We start from the raw sequence: 13,644 nt of genomic DNA, 5'->3' as shown, positions 1-13,644 counted from the left end.
AAGGCTGCTACAGGGCTTTTATCTGGACTGGAATTCTGTACCGAAAGGGCAAACTCCCAGATATTTCACTTCTGTTTGTCTATTAGCAACGTGTGACTCTTCTGGGAAATGTGATCATGGAAAATAGCTTTTTGTCGTGTTTTATGACTGCTCCCTCTTGACTCATGCTTTGTTTCAGCTGCCTATCCTTCAAAATCCAAGTAGGCATAGGAAAGGCAGCTGAGTTGGACCCTCACTGTCAGTGTGAGTGTGGACATGCCTGCAGGCAGGCTGAGAGGCTCCAAGGATCTGCCACAAATCATTTTGCACCCTGGGTTCCCCCATCCATCTTCTCCCTTGAGGTGCAGTGTGTCCTTGAGAAGTAGAGTATCCTGCTGGCACATGACCCGTGGAGGAGGTGGGAAGTTGCTGCCACTCAAGTCTGCCACCTACTTTTACCCTAGACCAAAAGTCACTCTGGAGAGTGTAATTGCTTGGCCTGTCTGCACAGGCTGTGCTAAACAGTGCTAAAGGAACTGGGACAGAGGTTTGCCTGGTTATAACACATACTTGCTTGGGAATATTGGGATAGCTTCAATCACGTGCCATTCTCCATCTATTAGGATATACCCAAACACATTCAAGCAATGTGGGGTGAGAGGGGAGGGCATGGTAGGTGCTGAGGATGGCAGTGGGATAAGAACCTGGGTCTGGGCAGCTGCCTGAGAGGAGCTGCACCTCAGGAATGTAATGGGATGGCAGGGTAAGAATGGGTGGGGTGATCAGGCCTGCTGCTGTTAGCACTGCTTATACCTGAAACCAGCCTCAAAACTGAGCCCTAAACCTCTGCATCCACACATTCCCCAGCAAAGCCCAGCATCCAAACTTGCACATGAAAGCAGCACCTTTCAGGCCTGAAAGCAGGAAGTGCTTTGCATTTTTTCTGATTGCCTGTTGGAGGAAGCCACCCCTTGTTTCCTTTAGGAGACTGTTTTTTCATAGGTCCTGCATGTGATGTGCCAAGCTGAAGGCATAAACAAGAAAAAGTGAACAATGAATGTAAGACACCACTGCAGACCAAGGGGCTTGGCTTTTCACTTCTTGTGTACCTTGAGTTTGATGGCTGGCTGTTTTCAAGGTGAATGACAGCACTCCTTCCAACAGGAGGGACAGGGGTAAGGGAAAAGGAGCCTCTCCTCTAGCAAGAAGTGCTTACCTCCTCAGTAGGAATGGCTTCCCAGCAGAAACCCCTGGTATGGAGAGCATTTAGGGAAACACAGATGAGGGTTGAAGGGATTCAGGCAGGTGTCCTGGTGAACATGGCTGTTCCTAGCTGGTTTTGGGGAGACCACCTCAGCTTCATCCCAGGCTCAGGAGGGTGACTGGACCTTGGTACAACCCAGAGACAGAGGATCCTGCTGGTAATTTGTGGTTCAATAACCCACAGTCTACAGCAAGGCAAGCATAGTGCTGCCTCATCTGTCCCTCCTGTGAGAGGAGGACTGACATTTGTCAAGTTTGGCAACTGCAAAGTCATCAGTTGCTATTTTATCCAGATTTCCCGTCCTTCAGCCTTTTAGCCCAGTAATGTTTCAAAGGCATGTCTGGTGTTGTGGGAGGGATGGAGTAGCTTTGCTTACTAAGGGTTCCCAGCAGGACTAAACTGACCTCTCCCACGTTTTGGGGTGTGAGCTGAAAACACTGATTTTTATAGCAACTTGTCAAAAAAATCCCCAAACCCACACTAAAAGCCCAAAGTGGTCTAAGAACAAAGAAACCCATAAAACATGTCAGGTCACAATTAAACAGGAAAGAAACAGGGCTAAAAATAAGAATCCGTAAATTGCTTTGCCAAGGATGCTCTAGCTGCTGATAAAAGGCTCTTTAAATATACCAAAGCCACAAAGGCAGCTAGGAAATCAGTGGGAATGCTGACAACAAGGGTACAAAAGTGGCAGATGGGGAGGATGATGTAGCAGAGAAAGTCAGTGAGTGATAACTTTGTGGCTGCTTTTTCAGCTGAAGCTGTTGAGGAGCTTCCCCTGTCTGCCAGTCTGCAGTGGATCAGCTGGAAGAGCTGGAGAAATTGGAAGGAGAAAGGCAATACAGTAAAGAGCTAACAGGAGTAAAGGTAAAGTAAGTGAAGTAACTTTCACTGAAGTAAAAGGAGGGGTGAAGTCAAATAGAAAAAGTGGTTGTTAACAAGGGACCGGGCCTAGGCACTGATCCTGGGGACCCAAAGGAGCAGCACAGCCCAGTGGTGCAGGTGTGGGGGGCTGTGGTGCCCAGCTGTGTTCCCAGGCATAGTCAGCACATCACACACCCCCTGCAGACTCACTGAGGTGCACTGAGCCATCACTGATGGGTTTCCAAAGCCTTTGACTCAGGGTGGCAGCCAAACACCCACCACGATCTGGGGATACACAGTGCTAAAGAAGGTCAGCGTAAAGCAGACAGAAAAAGCCCTACAGGCACAGTTGGTGAACATGCTATCACAGGATGCTGTGGTTGCTGTATCTGCAGGTACAAAAAGAGACTAGGCAAATTCAAGGGTGCAAATGCATCTTTGAGAGATGGACCCCCAAACAAAAGGATGAGAAAGTGGGGGTGCTGGAGGAAGGGGCTGTAGAAGAAGCTGGGGCCCCAAGACAGTCTGTCCTGTTGCACTCTCTGGAGCAGAGCCTGGGGCTGGATGGACATCCTGGACCAGAGGGACATTTCTCAGCTTCTGAATGCATTGACCTGCTTTATTCAACAGCAGCACGGACTGGAAGGTGATGGCTGTGGCACATGTACAGAGTGCATGTACAGAGTGGGTCTCGTATGCCCTAGTTATGCCCAGGCTGTTTATAGAACAGAGGCAGGGTAAGGTGCTGTACACGAGGCTCTGCTGTTTCTGTAAAAACAGCCTCATAAAAGAAACAAAGGGGAAATGTCACAAGCAGATAACTGAAAAAATGAAAAATGCTTCTTGCTTTTGAGTCTGGAAGGTGCTGCCTTTCACACACAGGCTCCAAAGAGCAACCTCTGGAGAGCAAAGTCGATTCCTCCCCTCTCCGGGAGAAGCAAACCGATATCAACAGCTCCCATTCTCCCTCTCCTGGTGGAAGCAAAACATCTTGTAAAGGAGCTATGCCTCACCTGCTTCTCACTGTTCCCAATTCCCTGGACCATGTCTCCAAGCCCCAGGCAGTGTCCCCCCAGAGCACCCACTAAGATGGGTGACATCAAGGGGAGCAGAGAGAAAACATCTGCCCAGCTGGTGGCCCAAACATGGCAGAGATCTCCTCAGGGAACTTGGAGACTTGCAGGGTCGGATAAAGTGAAAAAAGGAAAACAGAGCACTGAGAAGAATAAAAAATATTGCTCAGAACTCCAGAGATGGCTGTGGAGGGAAGCAACATTGCTTTTGGTGGGCATCTCTGGCAACCAAGAATTTTCTTCCTTTTTTATTCTGCCTGTTCTGAAACTCTAATACCACTGAGGGCCATTTGTCCCAGCTGTTTTCCCAGTCTGGTCATTGTTTGGCAGCCAATTTTCAAAGGTGATACTAACGTCTTCCCAGAATAACATCTATCACATCTTGGTGGGTGGGAGGGCAAGGAAAGCCCCCAGCCCTCCTGAGAGAGCTCCCCTTGACCCACCCTGGTGGCAGCCTGTCCCATGCTCACAGACATGAGCCTGGTTAAACATTAGGGAATCTCTGCCTCTCCTTTAGTCACAGATGTCTGGATGTAGCTGGGGAAAGAAAGTCTGCTCTATAAATGAGACTTTGGGGGGAAAAAAGGCTTTCTCTCAAGTTTTTTTAACCATAGAGATCTTTATAGGGTAAATCAGCCAAAAGTTAAAAGAAGAAATGTTTCATATCTGGAACAGTCAATGAATTCAAGAGGTCATTATAGTGCTAAGGTTCCTAATCCCCTCTCAAGCAGAGGAATGTTTAAATTGGTGAGAAACAGGGGTCAAGTCCAGGCAAGTATTTCAGTGCCTAACTTGTACTGACATTAATGGGAATAGGGGTCTCTGGGGAGGAATTGTGGACCTGGGCCTGTATATCATTCCTATAAATGAAACAGGGCTTGTGTTGCACATGTGTAACAGTACATTATTATTCTTTTCAAAGCAAGGTCTTTCCTTGTAGACTCTTTAGCATTTCTCAACTGTTTTGTCCTTCCAAGATTGGTGTGAACAGATTCTGCAGCAAGCTCATGCTGGGCAAAACCCACTTGCCAGAAACATTAACAGAAAACCCAGAGTCCAGTGATTTATTTCAGATAGTGATTAAATAGCCAGGTGTCAGCTGTGATTTGAAAAAGCCGCACGGGGCATTGTGAGGTCCAAACTGCACAGATCCAGGTGAATTCCTTGGAAACCCATTTGTACCTCCAGAGCACTCTGCTCGCCCAGGTGCTTAGGACTGGAGATTTTACTCCATTCAGCGGGAATTTTGCCAGAGATCCGAGTGGAGCCAAGCCTAGCTGGCTCTACCTGCTGACATTTAAAATCATATTTAATGATGCTTCCCCTACATGCAGGCATACAAAGGCAATCTCTTTGGGCTCTCTGGTTGTAAGAAACTCTCTGCTAGAGGCATCTAGCATTTACTCCCGGCTTTTGCGGCTCTCCCGGAGCGCTAACCAAAGCGGGACCAGTTTATGTGAGGCAAGATGTGCAGGAAGACAGCATATTTCTCAACACGCCTCGCAGGGTGCTGGGGACGGACCCTCGGGCTGTCCAACCCTCCTCCTGCTCCCTCTTCTGTGCCACCGGGCAGAGTCTCTGGCCACAAGATGGAGCTGGCTCTTTGCAGTTGCCGGATAAGGCTCCCCAAAGGCAAAACCTTTTAATGAGCACGCTTTTCTTGGGGCTAACCATTAACAGACACACAGGCAGGTTTCCACGGAGCTGCTAATTTTTAACCCTCTCCTGTGTCCCAGCCTTGTGCATCCCCACGCCCACCCCTCTGAGGGCGCATTACTTAACTCTGGGGATTGGGGCATATTTTTTGGGATGGGTCATGGCTGGAGGTATCCATGACCCTTTCAGTCCAGCACATCAGTAAGCCCCTCCTGTAAATAGCCTCTCAGGCAGCCAAGTGCCTCCCAGCCTGCTCCAGGGACTGTAGGGATACCAAAACTTGGCCAGATTTGGTCTGGCTTCATCATCTCTGTCTCAACTTCTTTTACCACAGAGGCATGAGGAAAGTCTCCCCCTTGTACCTCCCTCACTTTCCAGCCCAGCAGCTTCAGGCATGGACTAGCTCAGAGACTTATTCTGAACTCTGCCTTTTTTTCATCTATTAGAGGGTCAAAACTTGGCAAAATGACTTTAGGTGCCGTTCTCTGCTTCCCAGAAGTGTTGCAGTGCTGCTCTTCAGCAGGTCAGGAGTTGTTTAGGAGTAGTGTTGCTCTTGAGTATCTGAGAACAGAGGTTGGTCCTTAGATGGTAAAAATATCTGTTTTTATGGCAGGCAGCAGCAATATGCGGTGCATCTTTAGCCAGAGAATAGAAATAGGATTAAATCTATTATTGTAATTTTTGGCATGTGGTAGTTGCCTATTACTAACAAGGATTTTGTGTGAATTGTATTTTTTTTATAGCTTCCTTGGAAAAAGCAGGAGACAAACTTTTTCCATGGCAGTGGAAACCCCAGCAGCCTGGTCTGTGGGCTCACTTGTGTGAGGAGGCGGCGTGGGGATGGCAAAGCTGCACGGTGCCCACAGCTTGTGTCTCTGTCCCACCCTATTTCTCATCATGGCACAGCCAGGAGGAACAGGCAATCAGCACAATGAGGACCTGGAAAGGAAAATGAAATATTTTCCTAAAACAAGAACTGTTTGTAACACGGTGCAGGTTTGCAAGGTTCAAAGGAGTTTGCCTTTTATTTCACATCCCTGATCCTACTCCCCAGTTTGACCCCAGTTCTCCTAAAACTCCTTTTTATTAAAACCATAAATCAGCCCAGCTTTTTCACCATCTGAATTCCAGTTTGGCCATCCTTTGTTGCATGTAGAGTTGCTTGGACCAAAGGACTGAGGGATGTTCAGGACCTGCTGTGCACCAGTGGTACCTGAGACCAGGCTGCACCTGGATTACTCCTCCAGCCATCTGACTCCTGGAAACAGGTAATCTTAGATGTCTTAGCTGGTCTTTCTTGCACACTAGAGAGCTGTGCCTGGGATCCTGAACTTACTGCAAATATGGTGGTTGAATGAGTTATACCAAATAATGCGGCTGTAATGAGTGACATCCAGACAGATGATGTTTCTTCCAGCTGGAGCTGCTAGGAAGTAGCAAACCTAAACTTATGCCACAGAGTCTAGAAATGGGAGAAAGTCAGAGATGTCCCAGGATTTTGCTGCTGGAGAGTGGCAGTACTTTGTGAAACACTAATGCAGAGGTTGTAGAGGTGGAGCTTCACCCTGAAACAGGCTGTGGCTTTGTGCAAGGGCCTGGGAGCTGCTCAGACTGGTGCAGAGAGAGGAAAGAGTCACAACTGAAAATCCAGAACCTCTTCAGTGCCATGTCAGACATCTAGATGTGACTCAGATGCTTTTATCCACCCTTTCTGCCCCAAGGAAGATATGATAATGAAAACCTATCTGTAGAACACTCGGAGTGTCTCAGATAAATGATTTATTAGTTTTAACTGATGATAAAAGAGCCAAAGAACCAACTTATAATTACATCACTTTCAAATCCATGCCCAGGTCAGATACCCTGGGTTTATGTCATACTTTAATCACAGGTTAAAATGTAAGTGATAAGAAAGTGAACATAAAGATCAGCCCTTTCCAGACGGGAACTTTCCTCTCTCTGTTACAGCGGAACTGTGCAGTGATACTGAAAACCCAAGTCCAAGGGCCTCTGTGGCATCTAAGTACTTGGAGAAGCCTGAGGGATCTCAGTCTCATGGGCTATGTGATCCTCAAGAACGGCATTTTCTAGACAGCAGACATGATGGTCAAGAGAGAAAAGACCCAGGCAATGGTGATGGCTGCTCCTGGAGATCAAGGGAGACTTTGTTGAAGGTCATCCTGTCAAGATCCTGAGGACACAGAGCCCTTCTTTCAGTTCTCATCCCAAAATCTTGGTGCTGCCTCAAACTCATCTTCTACTGAGTATATAAAAATCTTGTTAAGACATGGGCACTAAAAGCCTTTTTTCTCAATCCCTTATTGAGAAAATAAGGGAATCCAGGAGGAAGATCAAGGAGTTATCTGGTTTCATACATGGAGACAAACTTTTTTGGGGGCTTCTACTGCTACCCCATCCCTGACTCCAGAAAAACAGCCAGGACACATTGGTCCAGCACCCTTGTCACCAGCAAGCAGGAAGGATTCATACCAACACCTTCTTTATGCACCTAATTTCAGGCCACATATTACCACTGCTCATGCCTCATTTCTTGGTCTGTGGCCAGCCTCAGGGAGCACAAGGCTGCTTGCTTGCTCTGGGGCCGAGCTGCCCACCTCATGTTCAATCACCACAAATTCCCCCTCTTGGTGTTACAGCTGCTTGTTTGGCCATTTGTGCAACTACATCCTTTTGCTGCTGTGTGTGGGGCAAGAGAACAGCACCAGCTTCAGAGAAGGATATTAACACTCTTCTCATCAGGGAAGCCACAGCACGTCCTCCCCTGCGGCTCCAGGGGTCTTTTCCTGTACACACCACACTGTGGTCTGTTGGTCAGAGGTGTTACACTGGGGTAAGATAAACAGCCTGTGACTCTGTGGGACCTTCAAAGGATTTGGCTTGAAAAACATGATGACTGATAGCAGATGCTGAGCGCTGACAACATCTTAATGCTCAAAAATTGCATAGTAGCAGCTCCTGACCTTCCCCCTTCTCATGGGGGTTTTTCATGGGGGCTGTGGGATGAGGACAGCCTGGGCAAGGTGGGCACCAGGTGCTTGTGCCAGTGCCCAGTGCCTGCAGAAAGCAAGAGCTCGGCCTCAGCTGAGCCTAGCTAAATATAACCAGTGACTGGCGAGCTCCTACGCCTCGCCTGGCTCTGGTCCTGCTGCAATACATTCCTTCTGAAAGTACTGCCCGCTTCCTCAAGCCCTCTTCCCTGCTCCTTGAGATGCCACAGCTGAGTCTCTGAAGGTGGTTTCCTTCCCTCTGAGTAGTTTCTTCACCCCATGCCCCTGCTTTTCCTTTTCCCCCCTTGCTCATTCACACTCGCCCCTGTGCATCTGCTCCTTCACCCAGTGCTTCCAGGGCAGCTTGACAAGACTCAGGGATAAGGGATGAGGGTCTCCCTGCTCCTACAACCAGGAATAGTTTAAAGCTCTCAAACATTAGTCTATCCATGGATATTTGTAGTTGTAGTTGTGTCTTGGGGTACTTGGGCACGGCCAGAAGATCCAAGGAGCAACTTCTAGGTCTACACAAGGCTCCTCTGGGCAGTAAGGCTCATATTGGGTACTTTACCTTTTGCAAGTGCAGGATCTGCATTTAATTTTTTTTTTTCCCCACAGGAATATTAAAAAGTACACCACAGAGGAACAACCTGCATCAAAGTCTCTTCATACCACATCTTGCATTTCCAGGTCAGCCCAACATGGTCAGTATTAATTTTATTATTAATAAAGGGTGACAGCATACACCTTATTATGTGTTTGGGATAACAGGGAAGGCTGACACTGTCCCTTTCCCCACACACAGCCAACAGCTCGAGGGCAGCTTTTAGGTTACCGCCTGTCCCACATACCACACTCCTACCATGGGAGCAGTTTTGATGAGGCATTTAGTGATATTTTTGCACTGGTTGCAAGCAGTATGGCTGTGATGCTCCTACAGCCACACCAGGACTTGGTTTGATTTAGCAGCAGCGGGACAGTTAAAATGTTACAACTTTTGTAGTTGTGTATTTCCTAAAACAACAAATAGTCACTTTAAACCCAAACCTGGTTTATCCTGGGGGATATGAAGAGGTTGAAGAAATCAGCGAGGTTTGTGAAAGCAGTGTAGGAAATCAGTGAAAGCCAGGGGAAAATTTGGCAGGTGGCATTACAGTTAATCACTTCTGTCTGAGAACAGCAACACAACACATGTGTTTTAAGCAAAATCTGATGGTGAAATCTAGTAGACACGAGGGTGCCATGAAGGTCTGCAGGTCAGGGATAGGTTACCTGTTACTACAAATTGCTTTTAAAATCAATGATCAGCTCTAGGGATGATTTGTGGTTTATTTTAAAAGCAGAAGAATACAGAAAGCTCTCCAGCAACGCAAACACGATCATAAACCCGATGCTTCCTTTCGATCTGAAGTGTTGATGTCCCAAGCGGTGGGGGCGTGGACCGTGCCAAAAAGCCGTCAGGCAGTGAGCGCAGCGCTGCCCGGGTGCCCTGGCTCAAGGAGCCCTTCAGTAAATGGACACAGTCTGTTTGCACAGAGAAAATCCCTGAAGCAGGAAAATGCCACGTAAGAGCAGGCATTGACCCGTGGGGAATGAGTGCAAGCCCCGCTGTGAGCGGGAGAGGCGGGCGCGCATTCTTCGCGTGCACATTCTGTGGGTGCATCTCTGTGTGTGCCCGTGTGTCCGCGCACGCCGTGCGTGTCTGGCTGTGGCCAGCTGTCTGTCCGGGTGCATGTGCATCTGCAGCGGCAGCCTGTGCGTGTCCGTGGGTGCGCGTCCCGTGTGCGTGGGCCCGGCCGTGCCCGCGGGTCCCGCTCCGAGCCCGCAGCGGACGGGGCTACGCCTCCCTGCGCGGGGCGGCGGGGCGGGGAGGCGGCAGCGCACCCTCGGGAGCGGGACAGACACGCGCACAGACCCACGGACACACGGAGAGGCACACAGGCACACGGACACGGGGACCCGCACACCCGCCCCGTCCCGTCCCGCCGCCCCCGGGCAGCTCCGCGGCGCCGCCCCCGCCTCCTCCTCCCGCCGCCGCGGCCGCACAAAAGGCGGCGGGGAGGGCCCGGCCGGGAAGGGCAGCCCGGCCGCCCCGGCCGCCGCACCATGCCCCGCCGAGGGGGGCTGCCGGCCCCCGCCGCCGCCCGCCGGCCCCCCCCGCTCCTCCTCCTCCTCCTCCGCCTCCTCCTCCTGGCCGCCCCGCTGCAGCCCGGCAGAGGTAAGGGCCGCTCCGCTACCGCCGCCCCGGGCCCTGCGAACGCCGCTCCGGAAGGCGGCTTGTCCCCCAGACCCGCCTCGGTGCACTCTGTTACCGTCTGTGTTCCCTCCTCCTCTCGCCCCCCTTCCCGGTGCCTCCCCCGGCGCCCGTTTTGCCGTGCGCCCGCAGCCGGCGGGACGCGAGTCCCCGCTGTCCCCGCTGTCCCCGCTGTCCCCGCGCCCGGGGGTGGCCGCTGCCGGGGCTCTCCGTGCATCCCCGCCGGCCCCGGCACGGCGCTGCTCCCCGGCCCCCTCCCGCCGTGCCCCCGTTGCGGGCGGCGGGGACCCGCGCTCCGGCAGCGCTGCGGGGCACGGACCGCGTCCGCGGGGTGTCACACCTTCGTCTTAAAAAGCACCGAACTGCTATTTATGCGACTCGCTCTCTATATATTCCTAATGGAAGCGGCTGCAGCCACTTCTGTTCAGGGATAAGCACTTCCCTGGGATGTTTGCGTGAGCGCTATGTGTAAATCGATGGGATGAGCAGCAGCAGCAGCAGAAAGCCACACACAGGCTGTCGCCCTGCCGGTGACCGGTCTCCACGCTCGCACCTTGTATCATCCAGCCCCGTCCGCTTGGCACCAAGAGGGAGAGGTCCTTGTCCCCCGTGGGGATGCTCCCACGGTTTCCACACACATAGATGAATTGCAGTGCAGTGTGTAACTCCGCTCCTCCAGTTCTGGGATGGAGTTTCTCTCCTCTCTGGGTGCTTGGGAAAACTTTTAAATGAGAAGGGTGCCCACAAAATGCCTAAGTCCACCATTCCAGTACTTATGTCAGTGCTTGATACTTTAATGAATGCTCTTAAGAAGAGGCTTATCTTGCAGAGTGCTGTGGCACGATTGCAAAAGCTCAGAAAAGGTTTTCTTAACTTCTTTTTGGTGTGTGTCTGGTCCATGAAATTGATGGTTCAGTATTGCAGCAGACCATCTTGGGGACAAGTCTCTTAGAATGCTTATTGCAAGCACAGGTAAAATGCTCTTTTTTCATGCTTAGCTGTATAAAGTGCATCTCTTTCTTTTTTTCCTCTTCTCTGTCTTCCCTAAGCAAGCTAGTACATTCACCTCTGTTTGAGGAGCTGCCCAAACTAGGATTTCTTGCAGAACAGGTTTAAAATGAGGTCTGATTGCCTGGAGCATCTTTATGAGTAAATTTGCTGAGTACCTTTCATGAGAGTTTCCTATCTTGCTCTGCATCTGTAGTTTGATGTATTAAAATCTCCACAGTCTGGTGGGATACACTGTCTTCCTCTGCTTTTTTGGGCTCTCCTGCAGCTCAGTCCAAGAGAAGGATGTCATTTGGAGATGTTCTTTGTGCTTGCTGGACACTACTGTGCAAAGTAAGTAGGGTGCAGGGTGTAGGACTAAGTGGCATCAGTATGAAGGACTATGTGGGCTGTGCAGCTCAGCAATCCAGGGGGGGTGGATTATTTACCTCCAGAGTAATCCCAGCTAAATCCTGGATAGAATTTTCCCCATTATAAGAAGTTTAGTTGATTTTTCAGGTGTGGTTTCATTAAATGTATCACAGTCAAAGAGCAGACTGAGTTCCTTCCAGTCTCACTGGGTGACTTGCCCCAGTATCTGCAAGGATCTGGACTGGCATGAGCATCATCAGGTCCTTCCTCTACCTGATTCAGGAAAGACTGCACTGAATCAAGCACAGCAAAGACTTGCATCTGGAAAATCCTGCATGTTTCTACTCCAGCTCAAAAAGCTCAGGTTTCAGTCTAAAACTGGAGGGCTTCACAAAGCTCTGTTTTCACAACAATGCTGGAAATGGTTTAGTGTTGCTACGGAGTGGAAAGAAAAGCATACTTGGAAAGTTCAAAAGCTGCCACCGGGAAGAATGTCACCCCATGGCTGGCCACAGGAGCGTGGGCTGCTTTGGTCATGGCACGCAGTGGAAGGAGGAGACCTTGCTTTTCAGCCAGCTATTACTGTGACTAAGTAAACTCTCAAAAATCCAGCAGTCGGGAATGGAGGTAAATATTTCCATGTGGATGGGCAAGTGAAGCTGTGGGAGAGCCGGGCCTGGGTAGCCAGGGTATGAATGCAAGTATTTGCTGTGTAAAGTCCATTACTTCTGCTGGGTTACCCTGTGCATGGCTGCCAGAGCAGCAGCTCTCAAGGAGAGGCTTTGGGCCACGTTTTAGGGTTTGCAAATGCAAGTGTTAATTGCTGTCTAAATTTTAACTCAGTTGAACAAGTTACATTTTGCTTTATACTATTTCTGTTTTGAGCTCTTGAAATGTCCAGGAGCTGGAATATAACTTCTGAATGGGAACAAGGAATGAAACGTCTGGGTATGTGGTAACAGCCAGAAGGAAAAAAAACCCACACTCTTTAAGAAGGCTCTTGTTTGGTATGAATGAGCCCAAGGAGCCTGTTTGAATGAGAGCCATAGAGAGAGTGCAGGGCTTGGCTCTCTGGGGTCAGAGTTAACCACCTTGCAGGCAGCAGAGACCCGTCAGTGCAGGGCTCTGGCACAGTCAGGCCTCTGCGGTGACTGAGAATGACTGACAGGACCTACTTATCCTCCTTTTGTTTCTAGTCCAGGGCTTGCTAGGTTTTCCTCCAGCTGTCCAGCTTGATTCACTGTTTCCTGTGCTCACAGCCCAGCCCCTTATGGGAGCAACCCAGGCAGCTTTTCATTTCTCGGTGCAATATTCACGTGGGATACAGCAAAAATCCTTCTTCCAAAGCTCTCATGGCAGAAAGTTCTTGGGACAGGAGAAAACTCCATGTGGCTCTTCAGCAGCTATTGGCAAGTCTGTGGAATCTGCAGATTGCACCCTGTAGCAGCGTGGTGCGCTGGTATCTGCAGATGCAACTGGCTGAAAATAGGGGCCTGACAATGCTTTTATTGACATTTGGGTTGGAAAAAATAGCAGACTGGGAGTTCAAGCCTGAGGCGTTTCATTTGGAGTGTGCAGCCTCTGTGCTGAAACCTCAGTTGAAGATTTCTTTAATCATTTATTGACAGTGGAAGTTAATAGCTGCACCCAGGGGAGCTGGGCTGTCAGTGGTATCGAAGGGCACGTTCACAGCCACAGGCAGGCTTGAACAAGCTGCTGCATTCAAAGCCCATACCACTGATGTCTACTTCAGCTTTACCTGTGTGGTTCCACTTCATTTTTAAAGCCCAAAGCCCAAATTGTGGATTTTGTAAGTGAAACTCGCTCGAGACCCCTTGTGCTGCTGGACACCAGCAATCCAGGAGCTGATGCTCCTGCTGGGATCACGGGCAGGGAGAGCCCTCGTTGTCTTCCACCCCTGCTGCCTTCCTTGGACATGTCCCAGTGCAAACACACTGCAAGGCTTAACCTGGATATCCTGTGGAAATGTCTCTCGTAGTAAAATAAAAGTAATTTAATATAACATGAGTCTGCTGTGAAAATCACCTGTGCGGAAAGGGGAGATGGATGTGTTTCAAGAGTGCTTTAATATGAAAATTCTGGGGAGAGGCTCCCCCATATATCCAGCTAGAAAAAATGAGAAGATATGCCTAAAGATGTGACTTTAAAAGTCAGCGTCTTGGGGGC

At 49.8% G+C, this 13,644-nt stretch overlaps 1 protein-coding gene across 1 annotated transcript in view; it reads left to right on the top strand.

The window, feature by feature from the left end:
- The first annotated feature begins 9,878 nt into the window (after positions 1-9,878).
- Positions 9,879-13,644, top strand: part of ITGB5 (integrin subunit beta 5) — a 57,882-nt gene continuing 54,116 nt past the window's right edge. The window contains exon 1 of the mRNA XM_032115399.1: positions 9,879-10,062. Within this exon, the coding sequence (XP_031971290.1) occupies positions 9,951-10,062 (112 nt within the window). The 5' untranslated portion in view covers positions 9,879-9,950. The remainder of the gene's footprint in view (positions 10,063-13,644) is intronic.

Source organism: Corvus moneduloides, chromosome 7 (genome assembly GCF_009650955.1).
Source record: "Corvus moneduloides isolate bCorMon1 chromosome 7, bCorMon1.pri, whole genome shotgun sequence".
NCBI lineage: Eukaryota > Metazoa > Chordata > Aves > Passeriformes > Corvidae > Corvus > Corvus moneduloides.
Note: the sequence above shows the minus strand (reverse complement) of the source record. Positions and strands in the feature narration are given on the sequence as shown.